Source organism: Empidonax traillii, unplaced genomic scaffold (genome assembly GCF_003031625.1).
Source record: "Empidonax traillii isolate 1590-97213 ecotype Southwest subspecies unplaced genomic scaffold, ASM303162v1 scaffold1478:size103887, whole genome shotgun sequence".
NCBI classification, from domain to species: Eukaryota; Metazoa; Chordata; class Aves; order Passeriformes; family Tyrannidae; genus Empidonax; species Empidonax traillii.
The window spans coordinates 80,536-101,896 of NW_020956671.1; the positions used below are offsets into that span (position 1 = coordinate 80,536).

Consider the following 21,361-nt stretch of genomic DNA (forward strand, 5'->3'; position numbering starts at 1 on the left):
AAAATAACTGAAGCACACATAGAAGGCTAATCCAGCTCTGGCAGGTGCATCTGAGTACCAGAAAAAACAAAATCTAGGCTCCGGTGTGCTCAATCTCTCTCTCTCTCTGCTCTTTGGCTTCAATACCACATTTACTGAAACTCATTAGACTGCTACAGGATACAAGATAACTCAAAGCAAGCTGGATTTCACAGATTTCACAGAATATTCTTAGTTGGAAGAGACCCACAAGGATCGAGTCCAGCTCCTAAGTGAATGGCCTGTATGGGGATCAAACCCACAGCCTCACTGCTATCAGCACCATTCTAACCAAACAGAAGGCTCCTGACACTCTGCACGACACAGCAATTTGAAGCTGTAGAGATTGTATAAATTTAAGCAAAATCAATCATTTTAGGAATTCTTGGCACAGTTAAGTCCATACCTCAGTGCAGAAATACTAGTATCTGCATGCAGAGTGCAGATTGTCTCCATCTACCCTTTCCTGTAAAAGTTTTAACTCTCTATAATGCAGACAGCATACTGCAAGTCGAAGAAACCTCAGGGATGTAATAGTATCTTTCTATTTTATTTTTACAGTATCTGCCTGGCTGGCAGTTTCTGTAGAAATGTCACCAAACTAATTTGATTCCAGGTCTGACTGGCAACATGTAAGTCCCTGAACTCTTCCACAGGATGCAGGATTATATGGTTTATAGTCTGCTTGACAATTTACCACTTGCCTTCACATATTTTCCTTACCGTCTTTCTTGTTTCACACACTGAAGGAATCGCCTCCCCTCTCTCACAAAAACCAAACTCGTCTTTCTATTGTAGCCCCTAAAGAGTTACTTAAAGGAGGAGATACAAGGATCCCTTAAAAAACTTCTATAGGCAGAGATCAAAAGCACAGCAGTGCCCCAAGGAAAGAAAACAGTGACTTCCTATGGAGTCCGGGGCAGTAACTCAGCCCCAGATGGACCTCCCCATCTTTCTCTCCTTTTTACCTTTTAAATGTGTGGTTTGCTAAAAGCCTTTTGATGATCTAAAAAAAACATTTGGACTTGCAGGAATAAAACAATCAACATCACAGTGAAATAATAAGAGAGTCCTGACCTTCTAAAGAACACTCACATTCTGTTGGAAGAACGTAGGAAATGAATGTGTTCAACAAGAGAAGAGTTTCCAGGAAAGTATAATTTTTTAATTTTTTTTTTTTTTTTTAACTGGCAAGTCAAAATGAAAGTGCAACTGACTTCCAGATGAGGGTGTGGTGCTTGAAGACAAAATGCAATGTGTCAGACCAATTCAGACCACTCCACCGAAGCACATCTCAATTGCAGTACCTGCTACTCGTCTGCTGACAAAATAAGGTTAGTTTTAATATTTACTGCTCTGTATATTGTGTGATATACTTAGCTTATTTACATGCATTTACTCTTAGTTAAGTTGGCTTTACAGAGAGACATCATTTCACTAAGGCACACGCTCATTTCCAGTATCAAAATTAAATTTGTTGAGGTAGAAGGATAGAATATTGCTTCATTCATTAGAGAAAAATAATCTTTCTGTTTAAACTGGGGATATTAACTTCATTCAACATGCACTCATACAATCCTATGTCAAGTTTAAACACACAGAAACACTGAATTTGTATTTGACTGGAAGGCTGGAATAATTCTGCAAGAAAGCAGGCAGCTGCAGAGTTAATATAGCTATTAATACACTTCCTAGAAAACAGTATTTGAAAAATCAGCAGAGCTTCTGAGCTATTTGGGTTCTTGTGGGCAGTTTGTATGTGATAAGATTCCTTTCCGTCATAACATCCTGAGAAACCTCCAGCTGCAAGATGCAGTGTACCTGTAACAATCTGCTTCTGTAAGAGGTTGCACGTGGGCATGGCTCTCTGTGTGGGACGGAGACTAAACTAAGCTTGTTCCACCAGTGTTCAGCACCCAACTCCCACGGGAATAATCTGCTTGTTGTAGAGGGCACTTATACGTGTGCCTGAGAAACAACAGTAACAGGAATCACAAATATGAACAGGTATGCTAGCCAAAACACAAATGTGTTTTTAAGGGAGAAATATCAACTGCTGCATTTTAGGTAGCTTTGTTTCTGACAAAAACTCAGGGCAGGCAAAAGCCTATCGGGCAGCGAAAGCACAGAGTGACAGCCAAAGTGCTTTGTTATACACAGACTTCTTGAAGTTTGCACTGAAATGTTTACTGCTTTGCTTTCAAGCGAATTTGCTAGAGATCCAATTTGATTAAGCATTCCCAGCTGGGTTCTGTAATTAAGTGCTTTAAGACCACAACTACATCTTTTCAGTTTAACTTCTAATTTTCTTCAAATCTTGGCTAAGTGGATTAAACCTTTCTTGCAGCAGTTTCTCTTCTATTAAAAAAAAAAAGATTCACTTGCTGCTGATAACTAAATCTCTTCTCAAAGCACCGTAAAGCTGCAAAAGATTACTGCTGCTGGAGAATCCTGCGAACAGAGCTTGTTAGGGATAGAACAAACATTCTGTGCCAAAGCACTAAATAAAATGACTGTACTTTTCCATTCTGCACATCTCATTTAGGGGACAGTAAATGGCAGATTGTAAGACTTAAAATAAGAGTGATCATTGTTTAAAGTTTAATGGGGACTGTTTTGAAATGTTAACAGAATAATCCGACGAAGTCACTAAGGATAAAGCCAAACCAAACAGTTAATTTCAAACTACTACACTTCTTAAAATATTTGGCTATCAGAATCACTGAAAAAAAATAATCAAACAAACACAGAAATTATTAATTTCTCTCTATTTAGTTGGTCTGCATCCCTTATCATGAGATCAATCAGTAACTTATTTTTTCCTGGTAGACAAAATACATTAAAAAAATTTAAAGAGACACTGTTTATAACAAAGATTTGGGAACCTTTCATTTAAACCATTGTCTAAAAACCAGACATTATATTTGGGGTATTTTGCAAGCTTGAAAAAGCTGAATTGTAGCTCTGGGGCAGAAAATCAGATAACAATCTGCTCTCAGCAACTCATATTCTGAAACACTGCAGACGATGAGAAAGGGGGGCATATGTTTTTCGTTCTCAGCTAGTTTTTGCTACTGCAATTAAGAAACCTTAATCCCATTTATTTCAAGAAATCAGGGCACTGCAGGGCTGTAGTTTACAATAGAAAGAATTTCAGCACATTAGTCAATGAAAACAATTACAGGAAAAGAAGAAAAGACTGTAGGACACAACTTGCTTCAGACACAATCTGAAGATAGGAACTTCAACCCTAAGCTGGCAGTGAGAACACAGCCTTAGTGTTTACGGAGTAAACTTGTCATGAGATCGTACTGGAAAAAACAGCAGAGCTTCTGAGCTGTTTGGGTACTTGTGGGCAGTTTGTATGCGATAAAATCCCTTTCTGTCATAACATCCTGAGAAGCCTCCAGCTGTGTACCCGCAGCTATCTGCTTCTGCAAGAAATTCCATGCGGGCAAAGCTGGCTTTGTGGGATAGAGACTGTACTAAGTTTGTCCTACTGCTGGTTCAGCAACAGATTCCACCTCCACTGCTGTACTCTCTGCAATGGGCATGTATATGTGTGCCTGAGAAACAGAACCACTCTCCTTATATTATCCTCCCATCTGAAATGTGTCAAAATTTATGACAGCAGGCACCAAATACTGCTGTTTGTCTCTCAGTTTTAATCTGCTCGTATTCCTTCTGCACTCGATTGTAGCAGCATTTACAGCCTTCAGCTGGTACTCCTTGCAATCTCAAATGCTCACGTTAATGGGAGCATTTCTGTCGAATCCATCTTACATTGTACTGCACGCACAGATGTTGTCAGTTACTCTAATCCACGTGAGAATTTGAAACTCTGTTATGCCTCCATCACCATTTAGGTCTACTTTGATTATTCACAAGTGTATTCTCAATATCCAAATTCTTTAAATTTGAGAGGTATAAGCAACCCTGAAGGAGGGGTTTAGTTTCAACAGAATTTTTACAACTTAAACCCAGTATTATTTCTTTGGTATCCCCTTCTCCCCCTTTTTTGTGTCTTGTAGCTCTGCCACAGTCTGAAATATGAATAACTCAACTGATTACTGGACTGGGGAAGAAGAGGATGATCTCAACCATGTTATTGATTACACTTCATACGAACTTCTCTGTGAGAAAAGCGATGTAAGGAAGTTCACCAAATTATTCCTTCCTGTGTTCTATGCACTGGCTTTCACCGTCGGAGTCGCTGGAAATTCATTAGTGGTTGCAATTTACGCCTATTGCAAGAAACCGAAGACTAAGACAGATGTGTACATCATGCACCTCGCCATCGCCGATTTGCTCCTGCTCTTCACCCTCCCTTTTTGGGCTGCAAGTGCAGTGCAGGGGTGGGAACTTGGAAACTCACTGTGCAAGCTCACTTCTTCTCTGTACACCATGAATTTCAGCTCCAGCATGCTGTTCCTGGCCTGTATCAGTGTTGACAGATACAGGGCCACTTCTGAATCCCAGGGCCGTAGAACAATCGGCAAATACTGCAGCGTTACCTGCATCTGTGTCTGGTTGTCTGCCATTTTCCTCAGTATCCCTGAACTGGTATTTAATCAGGTCAAGAAACACAACGACAGGAACGAATGCCTTCCTGTATTTCCAACGAACATGGAAACACTCTTAAAGTCAACCATTCAAATCCTGGAAATTATCCTGGAATTTCTGCTTCCTTTCCTAGTAATGCTGATCTGCTATTCCGCTACCGCTCGGGCAATCTTTAGATCTGCAAATGTTAAGAAGTCTAGACCTTTCGTGGTTCTGCTGGCAGTAGTGGCTGCTTTCATAATCACTCAGCTACCTTACAACATTGTGAAGTTCTGGCGAGCCATAGATATCATCTATATGTTGATTACTGACTGTGATGCAAGTAAAACCATAGATGTTGCACTCCAGGTCACCAAGAGCATAGCTTTGTTTCACACCTGCCTGAACCCTCTTCTCTACGCCTTTCTGGGTGCTTCTTTTAAAATGCATATTATGAAAATTGCAAAAAATTATGGGTACTGGAGAAGACAACAGCAGAATGGAAGACACGAAGAAATTTCTATGAATTACGAAGACCAGACTGAAGAAACAATTAGTTTCACTATATAGACTCTCCATTACTTTCCACATCATATATAACCAAGAGATTTGATCACTAATTCTAGGGAGGTATTGTTTCAGCATCTGTTTCTCTGCAGGTCAACTTTCAGATGAATTTTTGAACCTGTACACTAGCCAAGACACTACAGTGCAGCTCAAAGTGGAACAGGTTTATCAGAATGATGCATCATACAAGGACTAGATACTGAAATTCCTAGAAACAACTAGAGATACTTACTAAACAACAACAAAAACTCAAACAAAAAAACCCCACCACAACACAACCCAAACACCTAAAAAAGCCAAGACTGAGATTTTAACATGGCTGTGTAATGAACAATCTGTACAAGTGTAAACATCTAATTAAAACAGAGAAGGAAACCTTCATCAATAAAACAGCAGTACAGGAACTTTTGTACCAAAATTTAATACTCTTGTGTTTCTTCTATCTTGTAAAACTTTAGAACATCTGCCTAATAACCGAGATCCATTTTTCAACTCAACTATCATTCCATATCATTCCTTGCATCTTGAAATTATACGTAAATTTGTGGCTGAGAGTTGAGAGGAATAGAGGGGGAGAAAAAGTCATTCTCTGTGTGCTTCCATGTATGTATAGCAATGACAACATCCTCCACAAAAAGCAGCGACACCTTCTCCATCACTACAGAAAAATGACTTTTCACCTCTCCTTTTCTGCTTACCCTCAACTTCAACAAGGTCAGTGCTCTATGGGAGGCACATTCTAGATCTCTGTAAATGTAAGAAAAAGTTAAGGTAATCTCCAGATACAGGGCTTGGAATTTCTATTTAGAATTTTTAAATTAATCAAGCACTGCAATAACTGTATCTGCTAAAATACATGGAGATTCAATAAAGTCAAAGAATAAAAAAATGCACTGGCTTCTGTTTATTTGCTCTTTATGTTTGGTTTGTTTTGTTTTAGTAGGTACTGGCATCTCTCATCATCATAGGCATTTACCGACCAGCAAAAAGTAGAAACCCTGCTTGACAAATCAGAGAGGCTCTGTCTCTATATGGAGCTCATGGATTTATGGTTTTCACACAGAGAGGTATCAAAGCTGTCTCCTGCCACAGTGTTGGCAGGGATTCCAGGAAAACAGCAGTTTTCTGTGAGCCACTGGAAGAATTTCAAATACACTGACATATTAGCTTAGCTTTCAAAAAGGAAAATGTGGTGTTGCAGCATATTGTCCTTGTCTTCAAACATCCTGTGGGCTCTGACAAAATGCCTGATCTACGGCTTATGAAAGCCAAAAAGAATCATTTTTAGACACTGTTCCTAGTTACACAACTGTGAACTGGAAGGAAAAGCTCCAAAATGACAGAAAACAGGAGCACAAACAAGACATGAACCTCTTCTCCCTGTTTGGATGACAAAAGCTTGCAGAATTTCTGCCCAGTGTTTTGAGAAATACGATGGCATGAATGGGTAAGTCAGAAGTGCCTGACAGAAGGTCTACAAATGCACCATAAATCTGACATATTTAAGCCATAGTGGATTTACTGTACACATGCAGAACACCCATGCAGAGTATGGAAAGAAACTCCAGTTCTTTCACAAAGTAACTGACTCCTTGCATGTGTGATTCATGGCTTGTCTTAACAGAGTGGCTGCTCACAGGCCAACATTCTGATCAGGCTATCAGGCTTCTGGAATTGCCAAACATCCAACATCCTAATGTTCCACTCAGAGTAAAAAGGAAAAAAACCAAAAAAAAACCCAACCAAAAACAAAAGAACCCAACCAAACAAAACAAAAACCTCCAAAACAAACAAAAAGACTCTAAGACAGTTGAATGAATGTTGCTTCTCAAACTTCTTGAAATTGCAGAGCCTTTTATGTCTCTGTCTTTATGCAAATCTGACTGTCCGAATTGTTTTTATTAGAATTAAAACAAACCAAATCATGCTTACTTTATGTTAACTATCCCTTTTATAATTCACATAACTAATTCTATGAATGTTATTTTGTGTGTACGACCTCCTGCAAACTTTCCCCTTGCTTTCTCAGGGACTGCAGTGCACAGCTGGGACACACTGACCCAAAGCAAAGGTAGCAGCCAGCACGTAAGCGACACTTTTGAGCCAGGGGACAAAATGCCATGCCTCCTGTTTTACAGGAGTAGAAAAGGGAGAGAGGTCTATCTTCTGGTGAGTCTCGGTATTGCACAATCGTGTATCAGTAGGTAGGTGATTCATTCACTCTTGTATGTGAATGAAACATTCAAGTTTCACAACTCGGTTTATTTACTTGGCTTCCAAACTCCCACAGAACGATGACTTTCAAGTTGCTGTCACGCATGTTGTGGCAAAATTGTAACAGTACTACAATATTAGGGACATTTACCACTTATAGTAAAATCCATTGATTTTACTGGAAATTATCAAATGAGAAAATCTCCCAAAATAGTCAGCCCAAGAGCATCACAGGCTACTTTAAAAAACAGCCACATTTTACTGTAACTACACAGTAGACACAAAACTCACACCCAAACTGCCAAAGACAGCTTCATAAAAACAAAGTTTAAAGGGCATGGCCATAAATGTGTGAGTTACCTGATAGAAAGACACAATGCTTAAAGAACAATAGTGGCATACGTTCTGTGAACAAAATTCCGAGGCTCCAAAAAGCATCCAAACCTCCAAATTGAATTTGTCTTGGACTTTGATTCATAGCACAAAAGCTCAAGTTAGCTCTTTCTGTTGTTTTAAATTCCATTGCCTTTACTCAAGAAAAGACAAATTTCCACCTCAGAAATGAAGCATAAATATTTTTAACGGTTCTTTGGAAAAAAATTTAGGCTTAGCCATTCTTATTTAAGGTTTCCACACTTACCACTGCTCCACCACTTCTTGCCATTGATCACATAACTGTTTCCATCTCGCTCAATGCTGCATTGCATATTGGTGGCATCACTTGAAGCCACATCAGGTTCTGTGTTAAAGGAAAAAAACAAAACCAAACCACTGGGTTAAATAAAGAAGCAGTACTACCTCCACAAATATAGGGCTCTAGATATACTCTAACAGTAACACAGTTTTGCTCCCAGTAGGAAAGCTGTTTTCAGAACCTCACTGCTCATGGTCAAAAGACTTTCTATTTTCCAACAACCTGTTATTCATAGCCAGTTTAAATGTACTTGTTCTCGGGATCAGATTATCCATTATGATCAACAGCCTTCTTCCTTTCCTGATGTTTTCAAATCTTTTATCCTTCTAATGTACTTAGAGGTTTTTTCTTCTCCTGGGCTCTTCTCAAGTGAAAATGAAGAGATTGAAACTAATTTTATGCTAGTACATGAAATAGACTATTGTTGTCAGCAAAATGTCATCAATGATTATTTGGAATAGGAAAGATTCTCCCTCTTGATTATTTGGAATAGGAAAGATTCTCCCTCTCTCCTTTCACCATTATTTTTTTTTTAATAGGCACAAGGTTTTGCTTTAAAGTAAAAGCATCTCCTTCCTCTCGGGGAACACAGTGAAACAGAATTTGCAAAATAAGGGTCCAGCTCTGAAAGGATGAGTTCTCTTGACTCCTGACACAGGAAGATCAAGATTCTGACATCACACATTCCAAAAGCTACCTTCCTATAGCAAGAGCCAGATTTTCCAAAGATGATGAATGCCACAAGCTTTCAAAAGCACAAATGATTACAATGCTGAGCTATGGACATAAAGCAAGTTACCTCCAGGTTCTATCCTAAAACCTCTACCTATGACATAGTGCAAAACTACACAACTTTAATCCTAATAATTATACTTGCATCTGTGTTTCTAAAGAACCCCAAAGCACATTACAAGAAAGAGTGAGCTCTATTGTAAATCTGTTTGGTACTATAAAATGTACTTTACTAGAACTAAAAATAAACTGAAGATATATAGAAAGTATTGTAACCATGAAAAACAGTAACTACTGGGGAAGGGCAGCAAGGATGCTTCACTCTGCATTCACACCTCATAGATTTTATATTCAAACACATTCACAGATACAACGGAAATTTCTGTATTAATTCATTAACACACAACGTGCACTTTTCTACTTTTTGCATATACCATTTGAAGTTTCTGCCAATTGCCTCTAACTTTCTTCTGGAGAAAAATTTACCTGTCATGCAGAAGCAAGAACTAATCTTCCCTTCCAGGAGAGGCTCCAGCCACTCTTTCTTTTGCTCTTCAGTCCCATACATGTGGAGGACCTCCATGTTTCCAGTGTCTGTAAGAAATCAGCAGTCATGTTTTACTTGTAAGTAAACTTGTAAGGTGCAAGATGACCAACTTTTTAATGCTCTCAGTGCTGTAGTTTAGGGACAGGGCTGCTAACCTGGTGCATGACAGTTAAAAACTTCAGGAGCAATGAGGCATTTCCCTGTCTCCTCAGCTATTAGGGCGTAGTCAAGCTGGCTGAGACCACTGACATCTGGAAGAAAAAGGTTCCACAGACCTTCTGCTTTTGCCATTTCCTGTTGCAAGAATCAACAGAGAAAAATACCAGTAATAAATCTCAAAAAAACCAGAAAAATAAATTCTGGCTTGCTAGACACTTCCTTCCTTCCTGCTGTCTAATATATCTCGTGCCTTTTTTCAATAGCTATTTTGAAATAACAGGGAATATCTCTGATTGAAAATTCAGACACATCCCTCGCAGAACACACTTAGTTTTACTCTTCCCTCGTTTCTCTCACCTTTTGCATACTTCTCTCTTCCTTTCACTATTCCTCACACTGTTTCTTTCCACACAGAGTAACTTCTCCAGCATGATATGCCAAATACTCTTCCCCTCTATGTCTGTGCTCTTTTACTGCTAGAATGCTAAGAATATTTACTGTCCCATACCTTCAGTCTCTCAAGCAGAGGTGGTTTCTTCCATTTTTCCTCAGTATTTGCATGCTCAGTATAGTATTTTATTATTTCCTTAGGGAAACAATTAAAAAGATGCTGTTTAAATTAAGAACACACGTAACACAGAAATAATAATATGATGTCTCTTCCAGCCCTGTGCACCAAAAAACCAATTAAAAAAATATTCAACATAGGTTTTCATTATAGTTGTATTATAAAATTAAATATATAATTGAAAACCAAACTGCAACCTATTCGCTTTGCAAGACTTGAAATGCATCATCGAGATGACCCCAATCAATGCCTTATTTCATACAATTATTTGGGTTGGTTTAAAGTATGTGATGATGATGCTAGAAGATCAGTATTTTCTGATGATAAAAGTACCTGTTACCAGTAGTAAAGGCATGAACCCAGAAGTAAAAGCACAAATGAAAGCCTGACATAATGACACTAAAGATTCAGGTTTCCTGTCACAACATTCAGATATATAAGCCAGTTAATCTTTAGCTAACTGAGAAAAACCCCACAAAGAATACATTTTCTCTTCCTGTCAAAATAATTCCTTAACAGATTATGTAAGCAGTCATTCCGAGCACAAGTGATTATTAGGAAAACTATAGTCTTAGTATTTTCACAAGTATGTTTTAGTGAGGCACAGAACTTCAAATGTGGCCCAGAACTAGTTAAAGAATGAATAAAATAACACCCTCTTCTGAAAATGACACAATAAGACAAATGCCCAAGTAAAATTTAGAAGTCCTGATTCACAATTCTTGTTATCAGAAATAACTTACAAGCACAACACTACTCATCTGCAAAACTCTGTGGTCCACTTATTTTTAAAGCAAGTACTTTGATTACTGGCAAGGCTTCCTTGGACAGTCCTGAACTACAACCCAAAACCAGTCACGGCAAACTTTTAAGAAACTTTGCATATAAAGAGTTACTGCCCTTAACCCCTTCTCGTGACAGGTAGATGCATTCATATATCTTTTCAATTAATATGATCTCTGCATTTCTGCCTGACTGCCAAAAACAAACAAATAAACAAACAAAAACCAAGAAAAACCCCCAAAAGAGAAAGCCAAAGAAACCAGTTCTGCAAGAGAAGTCATCTGTGCTTCCATAAGGCTAAAAGCTGAACCAGCTTTCTAAGTGGAAAATTTCTAATCTTCCTAGGATAAGAGGTAAAATGATTCATCTCATTTTCCCTTCCACTAATTATTGACTTCTGTGTGTATTTCATTATCTGATTTCAAACCTTCACTGGTATTAAATATATTCAGGAATGAGGCTACATTGCTACATTACCTGATCCCATTTTTTGTCAGAAAAGTCACAGCTTAAAAGAGAAAGCAAGAAACAGAAACACTCAGCTTCATATGGTTTAAAACAGCAATTCCCATTTTTAAATCAGCATCTTTCCATTATTATGTAAGAGTTCTAGGTTTTTGTTAGTGTTAAAGTATTTTAGCAAATTCCTTTAAAAAGTAACTCTTACTAAAGAGAGAAATTTTTACACTTCAAAAAGTTTAACAAGTCACTCAGCTTTCATTAACAATGCATACAACATTTTAATCCTGAAAAAAAAAAAAGACAATAATGATTTCTGCTAATTTTTCTCAATGTCATAAATATCACTACATGAAAATAAGGCTGTTTTGGAAAAAAAAAACCCAAACAAGAAGATATGACTTTTTTTACATTTTTATAAAGTCTAGTCTGAAAATGTTCCCTTACAAATAGGTTAACTAAAAGCTTTTACCTTCTCAGCTGGATAGATGTGCTGCTTCATGAACTGCTTGACCTTCAGCAAAACCTCTTGGCCTTTCCTACTTTGATGGAAGAGCTCTCCAGAAACGTGCTGTGTGCTGCTGAAAGATGACCTGAGGGAAGAAAATTCAATGGAATAATAAGTAAGACCAGATTTTGTCTCATAATAGCATAAGCTGCCTTACGCAGGCATTCAAATAAATGAAGATGTTGTAAAAGCTTTGCCTTGCTGTTAAGCAGTAGTTTAGATCACTCTTACCTTTTTGAGAGCTCTAACCCTCTCTCTGCCAAAGGCTGCACAATCTTAGCAAATTCATGACTGTTCTCTGCAGAAGCATTTCCAATGAGATATCTAGCATATACACCCTATAACCAAAAGAAAGGCATAAATGGTATAATTATGCATTTGAAGTTGTCTCTTTAACACAATGGTGATCTTTTCAACTATGAAAGTAACACTTAAATGCACATACTCTTAAAAATAAGAACTTAGCACCCAGACATTTTGTATTTGGGATATGCTAATATTGGTTTTGGTCCATCTCTGATATAATGGAGATACTTGCTGCACAAGAGTTAAAAAATTACCCCAGCTAAACCAACCTAAAGGCAAACCCCAAAAAGTAGTAGATGAAAACAAAAAAATAAAACAGAAAAGATAAATGCCTGCACATGATGCTGCAAGCAAGCCCTATCCATCAAGCCAACTGACAACAGTATAGACATATGATTATTATCCACGACTAAATTAACTACCCATATACACACAAAAATATGTGACATTTCAGCAAATGTGAGTGTATTACCTGGGCTATTCCTGCCATTTTAAAATATGACAAAGCAAGAAAAAAGTTGAAGTTGGGTAAAGTTGTGTTAATACCCCGGCAGCGGCAGTAAATGGAAACCAGTTCTTCAAATGAAGGAGTTTCTACAAAAAAATACAACAATTTTTTAGAATACACCACATTTTCTGTGGGTTTTTTTTTCCAGCTTATTCTTCAACAGTTTTTCATCTTTATGAGATATTTCATTTACATAGCAAATACCATGATTTATAATTTCTCATGGCATAACTGTGATATGGGAAACAAAAGGAAAAAGGATTTGCCAGAATTTCAAGTAACTTTAACAATTCCTACCACCTCTCATCTCCACTCCAGTCAGGAAACTAATTTCAGCTAGGGGGGGGAGGATTTTATTTTTTAAATAAAATATATATATTTACATTTAAATTTCTGTTCTCTTCCATTAACTCTAAGAAAGGTTAAAAATAAATTTTTACTGAAGTAGCATATTGTGGCTAAGACACAGCTTGTTGAAATAGAACTACCTAAAACCTATCAGCGTGCTTCCAACAATGAAGAAAACATGAAAAAGTTATTTTCAAATGCAAAGTAACATTTGTAGATTTATCACTTAATTCCTGTTTATAACGGTAACATTTCAAATAAAAATCAACCCTATAATTTGTTTCAACAAAAAGATTACATTTCCATACCGATAATGTCCTTGAAACCCAAGACAGATCCTTGACCTAAGTCCTTAATAGATGTAGGCCAAAAGTAGAATTGAGTGGCATATGCTAAATCTGCTAAAGGATGACCAGTAGTTGAAAGTTCCCAGTCCAGCACTGCCAAAACACGAGCCTTAAATAAAAACAAAAGCCTCAAGTGAGTGCTAGAAGACAAATCCTCTCCATCCACAAATGCACCAGCCACTTAATATCCAAGAGTTTTATTTTGTTACTAGATATTTAAAATTAAAAACACGTACTGTAGTTGTCTACAGCAAAAAGAATTCCTTTTCGCACTACATAAAGATCTGCAGAAAATTAAAATTCACATAAGGGCAGAAAGGTAGGAATTTTTCCAAAGAAAATCTGATTTAAATCTACATTTTTGAGCAGTGTTCCTCCTGTCAGAAACTTGTAAACTCTTCTAGTCAAAATATGATTGGTTTAAAATATCCTAAAGAACAGTAGTACTGACAGCTGTTGTGTTTTTCACCACTCTTGTTGCACAGTCCTTTAGCAAGGAAACTCATAGACCATTCACCAAACCCCCTAATTTATCACAATATTATGTATAGATTAACACTTACATGGGGAACTGAATTTCTTAAACAGGAAGTCAATCACTGCCCAGACAGTGACACCACCTTCTGCTGCAAGCATCCTTGCAATGGTGTCTTCAGCTGGGTGTGCTGAGACTCCCCAGTCTGTCATTCTGCTAAATTCTTATAATCCAGCTTGTCTGTCAACACAACGACCCCTCCAGCCCACTCAAGACCCAGGGCTACTTGAAATTCGTGCAAAAGTCTTTCCTACGTGGTCACTCCTGCATATACAGGAACAGTTTCTAAAGATTACTTGAAGTTACCTATGTACAGCTGGATCAATTCCTTCAGCTGCGTCAGGACAGCTGTGAGAGTTCCTGAGACTGCCTAATTCTCTGCTCAGGGAGTCAAATCAACACATTTAAGCCTACAACTAATGTGTCTATCAACTAATCTATGCACAACAGTAGGACCTGTTGCTTTGTTCTGAAGCAGGCACTGCAGTGTCTTGGGCACAAATCCCAGGCATATCTTCTGGTCACAACACAGCAAATAGCGTGGAAAAAATAATGAAAACGCAACTGTGTCGATAAATAGGTAACACATATTTATTTCCACAAACCAGAAAAAAAAAAAAATCTCTTTTTTTTCCCTTTCAGGATCTCTGTGATATACGTGTACTCTGTAACTAAGCAGTTTTGGAAGATTTTTCTTTGCTTCCACTAGTATCATGTATAATGCATTCAGATCCTGTTCCAAAAGCCATTGTTAATTGAAGCCATACCACAGTTAAATGGGCTTTGATCAGATGCTTATGTAGTTTAATGAAGTGAGACTTGAGTTGAACTGAATTCAACAGGATTTATGCATATACAATATTTGTTCCTGGACTTTGAAGTAGGGACTACAACTAATGAATAAATTGAGTATCTTTCAAGGCCAGGCTGGATGGGGCCCCTGAGCAACCTTGTCTAGTGAAATGTGTCCCTGCCCATGGCCAAAGGGTTGGAACTAGATGATTTTAAGGTCCCTTCCAACCCAAACCATTCTATGATTCTATCAGTTCTGTCTAGCTCCTGCTATGAAAACTAGGACTGTATTAGGTACCTAAATACTATACATGGAGTATAGAGAAGGGTTAATTTCTCTTCTGTTCCTTTCAAAGATGTATCACACACTAAAATAATACACAGAAGTGTTTCATTACATGAAAGTCCTTCAAATACCTCTGTTGGATGGAAGATGATGTTATCTATCCTCATGTCCCCGTGAATCAGGCTTTCTTCATTATCATCAGGTGGCAAGTTGTTTGCTAACCACTCAGCCAGTTTGTTCATTGCAGGAATATCTGTATGAGCAGCTGCATCATATTGCTTTTTCCAAGTTGACACCTAAAGAAATACAAAGACTCCAACAGATTTTTCAACTGATTCCCAAGGTTTTAAAGAGCACAAAATGGTGAAGCATGCGCTTCTGGTTTTTCACTATTACCATGTTCCATAAGAATTCAGAAAAAAAGCAGTACCTCTCCATTTGCAAATGTCAACTATGAGATCAAAAGATGCAATGAAAGCTACCTCTGTTTTCTATTTCAATCCTATTTACGTAGCCCAAACTTAATATTATTCCAACAGCAAATTAGAATCATTCCCTGAGCATAGCATCACAGAACCAATCTGCATGTAGCAGTGGCTTTACACAGTGCACAAAATAATTGAACTAAGTGAAGGTATTTAATAGCTAAAATATGATTGTTACTTTTACAAGTTTTTAATAATTAATAATTTAACTTGCAAATCAAATAAATATTCAAAGACCTGACAAGACAAGAGAATTTTTTGAAGAGTTTTACCTGTCTTTTGCAGTATCCTGGTCCTCTACCATACCCTTGGAGGCCCAGTGACTGCAAATCAAATGAGTGCAACAGGGCCAGAGTTTCTATCATGGCAATATACAAAGCAGAACGCTCTGCTGGGCCCACTTCAGGCAGTGAGATGTCTCGAAAAATGCGACCCTAAAAACACCATAAATCAGATATTTGGTGGGATGAACATACCAGATGAAAAGAAGTAAAGCTCTGCATTTAATGACCAAAACTAAATGTAGTGAATCAACATCCCCTACGCAAACAAAAATTCCTTCCTCCTTTACTTTATTCCTTGCCCAGGGCAAATGAAGGGATTCACAGTATTCTCAAATCATTAGTATATGAAAGGCAATTAAAATAACAGATATATTCAGTAGATGAAAGTCTGAATTAGAGCACTGAATCCAGATATCATGAAGCTTGAAAGCACCAGGAAAAACAATGTTGCTGCGTCACCTCTAACAACTAACTTGCAGAAAAAATATCAACAAAGACCTGAAGGAGATGGGGGGGGGGGTCACAGACAGGGAGCGGAGGGAAATAGGTGGGTTGCACATGCTGAGGCAAACGATCCAAAGAAATTCACTTGTGTTCTCCTTAAAGGCAGTTTAATATATTTAAAAGATGGGTGTGTTTTTCCATGTTCTCCTTTAATTTTGACCCTGTCAGCAACAGATTGGAAGAGAAAAAACAGATTCCTCTCTCCTCTGATATCCTCAATTTCAGTGTTTTGCATGATGGCTTCAATATATTTACACAGCTAAAGCAGCAAGAGAATTTCTTTTACTAAAAGGTTCTGCATAACAAATCTCAAGATCGGGTTTTGTATTGTGCAATAGTTTATTCAAAAGAATAAACATATGATTGTTTTCTAAATACACAATGTATTTGTTAAAAACATTGCAGTGCTGTCCATCTTAGAATGGACAGACTGTACATTTACATACTTAAAAATGCAGCAAGGTTTATTCTTAAGGAATCACTTTCTTGTAGTCAAAACCAAAAAAATTCTCCATCTTTAATGAAAGAAATCTGTTTCAAATTTTTCATAGCTCTTACATTATATTACTCTTGATTCATGGTTTTTGTAAGAAAGTTAATCTAATCTCCAGGAACTGGTCAACAAACTCTTATATTTCTAATTTCCCAGTTAACCTGATGACAGCGTAGGATGCAACAAAAGGAAAGAGGCTTGAAGTCAAATCCTCCTCCAGCAGGAAAAAAAAAAACATGATATGGCATACTTACACTCAAAAATCACCAAAATCTAACAGAAGCACTATCAACTCAGCTACAGCACTATCAACTCAGCTACAGCACTATCAACTCAGCTACAGCACCCCTAGATGGGATGGACCACAGACGGAACTATGCTGTATTCTTTCTGAAACCATGTTTGAACTGGAATCCTGCTTGGTTTTCAAGAAAAGGTGATTGTACGTCAGCTCCTATTTTCTGTACTAAACAGGCTCCAGGATGTCCAAAGATTTAGTATAACTTTATCAACTGACTGTTTTCCCTCTGTCTTGTGCATCCTTTTCACAGGAAAAATATTGCCTTACCGCAAGGCATCCTTCTGAGAACTCAAAACAAGAACAAGAGGTCAAATACTAAGCTGAATGTTTCAACAAAGCAGAAAATAAGCTTTGGAGAAGCTGAAATCTGTGAGAATCACTGATAGCTAGCATTTCCTAAAATTATCAGAAGATTATTTACGTTCATATCAGAAAACTTAGTGAGTGCTGGATAAGGCTCTAACGGAAAGGCAATTCAAACGCATCTTGTAGTAGGGAGAAGGAAAGAACCTGTCACATTGGAGGACCAACCTGCACATGCTGCATTACGTAGAACTCTGTTCCGATGACAGAAACGTCACTGCAGTACAACAGGGGCTCAGGCACCGGAAAGCCAGCCGAAAATAAGGCTTTCTGCACACGATATTCTCTATCGACCTGAAGGCGACACAGAAACTTAGGGTCAATTAAAACCTCCCAAGAGTAAATGATCACAGTGAATGACAATGTTCAGTTCACAGAACACCAGAAATGATCCAGCAGTTCACTGCGTTTCTGGGCACACTCAAAATTGTGCCAGACCATCATGTACAGGACTTAGTCACTTGCAATACCAAGTGTTTGGAGCTTGATGAGGAACGTTACTTACCTTGTGCGCTCCAGGCAAAAGGGGGCCATGGGGTTTCTTCCTGAGCACATAAGCCTGACCACCCTTCTGAAGGTAAAAGGTTGGATTTGACTGGCCCGAGCTACAAAGAGAGAGATTATAATTACAAGTTCAAGTACTTACAAAATTGTAAACTTCCAACAGAAATTATGCAAAATGCACTTCATCTTGTTTTGTGTTGTGGGTTTTTTTTCAAATCTAGTCTTAACAGGAAGCAAGTGATAGACTACAGAATCAAAAGTCAGAGGTTCTATTCCTACTTACAAGAAAGATGTCTTTAACTGTGGACAGATCACAGCCAATTTGTTCTCCTGTAGCCTTTACCTCTCCTCCATAAAGAGACATCATTAACTTATTCAAGGTATGCAACAGATACTAACTTCAAAGCTTTCTGATTATGAGGAATTAAACAGAGCAGAATTCTCACTAGCTCATAACTGTATTTGTCCTTTGGTGAGCTGTATTTTGAACAATGTAAGCACAAAGAAAGCTCTCCAAATTGGAGGGGAACTTTTTACAAGAGCATGTAGTGACAGGACAACTAGGAATTGATTCAAACTGAAAGAGAGTAGGTTTAGATTAGATATTAGAAAAAAATTCTTTACTGTGAGAGTGGTGAGGGACTGGAACTGATTGCCCATAGAAGCTGTGGATGCCCCATCCCTGGAAGTGTTCAAGGCCGGGCTGGATGCGACTCTGAACAACCTGGTCTAGAGAAAGGCATATCTGCACATGGCAAGGAACTGGAAATAGATGATCTTTCAGGTCCCTTACAACCATTCTATGATTCTATTCTATGATTAAACTACTGAGGATTCTAGTACCAAGCTCCACTGCATGCCAGCCTGATCACGATGTCCATATGCTATGCTTAAGGGACAGCCTATAGGAAAATTTTAAAGAACGAATGTTGAAGTGACAAAAGAAAAACATTTCAATCACATAACGTGTAAAAGAAAAGGACAACCTAGTTAAATCCTTCATAATATCTTTTCCATCATATTCCAACCAAGCTTTTTGACCCTTATTTTCCTCAAGGCTCTGTGCTAATCTGCATGCCTTTCTTTCCTCATTCTAGATAATTCTTAAGATGTATTCTGACTTGGCCCACTAAAAGATTGAACAACTACTAGAAAAAAAAAACAAAAACAAGTGAACTTTTTCCCTCATTTCCATTCTCCCTGAAGCAGTTAGGGCATAGTTTGTAACACAGTTTAACAAGTATACTGCACTGACAAACACTGATTAGCACAAAAGAAATTTACACCAGCTGAAGCCTTGAACTGCAATTAGTAGCAAAGTAGTAAAAGCAGATTTTACTATTAGCTACTCTCCTAAGGCCCTTCCTAAAGTCTCCTCAATCACAGTACAGCTGAGGATTCAATGGATGTTTTTTATTTGCAACAGAAGACAATGAAAAATTGTTTACTGTTTCTTAGTGATGGCTGCAGATAAAGTGGTCAAGGTCATGTTTACAGAGGAACTAATATTTATTTCTGGAATGTCTTCTAATGTGAAGTCATGCAGCCACAACACTAATTTGCTGAATGCGAATGAACCCACCGTTCTATGGAATGGCGGCTTTGGAGCCTGGGTGTGGCACCTCACTGGCGCTTGGCATTACTCAGGGCGCTCCTGGGAATTTCAATACATTCTTGCCCTGTTCTCACGGATTTGCTTAGCCGGCGACACCCTAACGCTTCTACAGTTGAATCCTTAAGCTGTGTGTGTGCTTCTGAACATTACTATTTGCTGTGCAATCGAAGACGGAGCCGGTAAATTGAGAGGCGATAAAACAATCGTGCGGGTACTCTGAGGATAGCGGGAAGTCCAACCAACACACAGCCCGGCCGCAGACAGCTAGCTGCGGGCACACACTGCCTGTGACAAAGGTCACCTTCGCCGCCACCGCAAACTTTGACTTCTCCAGCCGCCCAAGGCTGTTCTCTCGGTGCCTGCTGTCCGCCATGCCCAGGACACCTCTCCCTCTGGCCACCTTCCCTGCCAGGCAGCAGCGAGCAGAGCGGCCCCTCTTCTGGCCTCACAGTGCGGGCTCACAGCCCACGTCCCAGTCACGGAGGCGGCTCTGGCCCCGCCGGGAGCGCTGGGGCAGGAGAGCGGCGGCTCCCCCGCTACCTCTGTCACCTGAGTCACCTGTTACCTGTACTGCCTGACAGCCAGCGCGCCCGCAGGCTGCCGAGGGAAGCCGCGCAGGTGGCTGCTCAGGTAGCGCTCCAAGCTGCCCTGGTCGAAGCGGTGCTGCCGCCGCACCTCGCTGGTGCCCGGCTCCGCCGCCATCCCGGGAGGCTCCGCCACTGCCCGCCCCGCCCCGCCCCGCCCCGCCCCGCCCCAAGCCGTCCCGTCCCGCCCGCCGCCGCCCGGAGGCGCCTCGGTCCGCCAAGGAAAGCGCAGCCCGCCCCCAGCGCTGCCGGGGTTGGGTGGCTTCTCCTGGGAGACAGCGTTCCCGGGAAGAAGGCACCGCCTGGGCGCACCCCCCGCCCACAGCCGCGGCCGCCGGAGCTCGCCCCCCGCCACTCCCACCGCCGGGTGTCGGGAGGCGGCCCCGCGATGGGACCGCCCCGGCGCTTCCCGGAAGCTGCGGCGGGCAGGCAGGCAGACGTGTCGCTGCCATGGCGGATGCCGGCCGGCTGGAGCGGCTGGAGCGGCGGGTGCGGGAGCTGGAGGAGGAGCTGGCCCGGGAGCGGGCCGGGCGGCGGCCGGCGCGGGCCCGCATCGACACCATGAGCCCGGAGGTGACCGACTCCAACCCCTACAGGTGCGGCCGGGGCCGGGGGCCGTGCGGGGCGCGGAGGATTCCATCAGGATGGAGAGGATGGGCGAGCGGTAGGGCCGTGGGTTGGAGCTGCGGGTCGGGCTGAAGGGAGGGAGGCACGGGGAGAGGGGCTCGGGCAGGTGCGGGTCTAAGGGCTGGCGTGCCGAGGAGGGTGGCAGGGCAGTGCTGACGGCAGATGCTCTGTGGGGAGCGGGGGAGAGATGCTCTCGGATTTCCCACCTGCCTGGGCAGACAGGGGTGTATGTCAGGGCTACATTGTATTATCTTGTTTTACGGTACGAGAGAGAGAGAGAGAGAGAGAGGAAACCTTGTGACTTTTTCAGCTAAGTTGCTAATAAATTGACAGGTGTTGGTATAACATGAGCTCTTATTCCTCCTAACTTAGCTATTTTAGAGTTTGGTTTATGGAACTACTGAGCATCAGGGACCCCTTCTCTTCTGGAAATCTGATGCCTCCCCTCCCCATTTCCCCCCCCCCCCCCTCGCCTTAATACAAGTTGATATCTGTACTTTCATTGATACTTTCAGTGTAAAAATTCAATAACTGGATAAAATGTTGCTTTAAAATCCTTTCAGTTATCCTCAAAAACTGATAGTCTCAATTTTTGTGGTTTTTTTTAATGTTATGTTGGAGTTAGTATAGTCAAATTTATCAGAAAACAGTGCAAGTCTTCACTAGTTTGCTGCCATATGGTTCATTA

General features: G+C 40.1%; 3 protein-coding genes across 3 annotated transcripts in view; 2 read left to right on the forward strand and 1 right to left on the reverse strand.

Moving 5' to 3' along the window:
- Positions 1–20,178, reverse strand: part of ACAD11 (acyl-CoA dehydrogenase family member 11) — a 30,306-nt gene extending 10,128 nt beyond the window's left edge. Inside the window, exons 1-13 of the mRNA XM_027907479.1 lie at positions 20,028–20,178; positions 17,849–17,948; positions 17,512–17,637; positions 15,671–15,832; positions 15,045–15,209; positions 13,262–13,409; positions 12,570–12,691; positions 12,023–12,129; positions 11,756–11,876; positions 9,982–10,059; positions 9,470–9,608; positions 9,254–9,361; positions 7,982–8,080 (exon numbers count right to left, since the gene is read on the reverse strand). Of these exons, the coding sequence (XP_027763280.1) occupies positions 7,982–8,080; positions 9,254–9,361; positions 9,470–9,608; positions 9,982–10,059; positions 11,756–11,876; positions 12,023–12,129; positions 12,570–12,691; positions 13,262–13,409; positions 15,045–15,209; positions 15,671–15,832; positions 17,512–17,637; positions 17,849–17,948; positions 20,028–20,164 (1,612 nt within the window). The 5' untranslated portion in view covers positions 20,165–20,178. The remainder of the gene's footprint in view (positions 1–7,981; positions 8,081–9,253; positions 9,362–9,469; positions 9,609–9,981; positions 10,060–11,755; positions 11,877–12,022; positions 12,130–12,569; positions 12,692–13,261; positions 13,410–15,044; positions 15,210–15,670; positions 15,833–17,511; positions 17,638–17,848; positions 17,949–20,027) is intronic.
- Positions 1,256–6,879, forward strand: ACKR4 (atypical chemokine receptor 4). Its single transcript, XM_027907480.1, has 2 exons — positions 1,256–1,352; positions 4,050–6,879. Exon 2 carries the CDS (start codon positions 4,069–4,071, stop codon positions 5,128–5,130), a length of 1,062 nt encoding a protein of 353 aa, XP_027763281.1. The 5' UTR covers positions 1,256–1,352; positions 4,050–4,068; the 3' UTR covers positions 5,131–6,879.
- A 307-nt stretch (positions 20,179–20,485) lies between the features above and the next one.
- Positions 20,486–21,361, forward strand: part of LOC114070225 (ubiquitin-like modifier-activating enzyme 5) — a 2,117-nt gene continuing 1,241 nt past the window's right edge. The window contains exon 1 of the mRNA XM_027907481.1: positions 20,486–20,642. Coding sequence (XP_027763282.1) covers positions 20,497–20,642 — 146 coding nt within the window. The 5' untranslated portion in view covers positions 20,486–20,496. The remainder of the gene's footprint in view (positions 20,643–21,361) is intronic.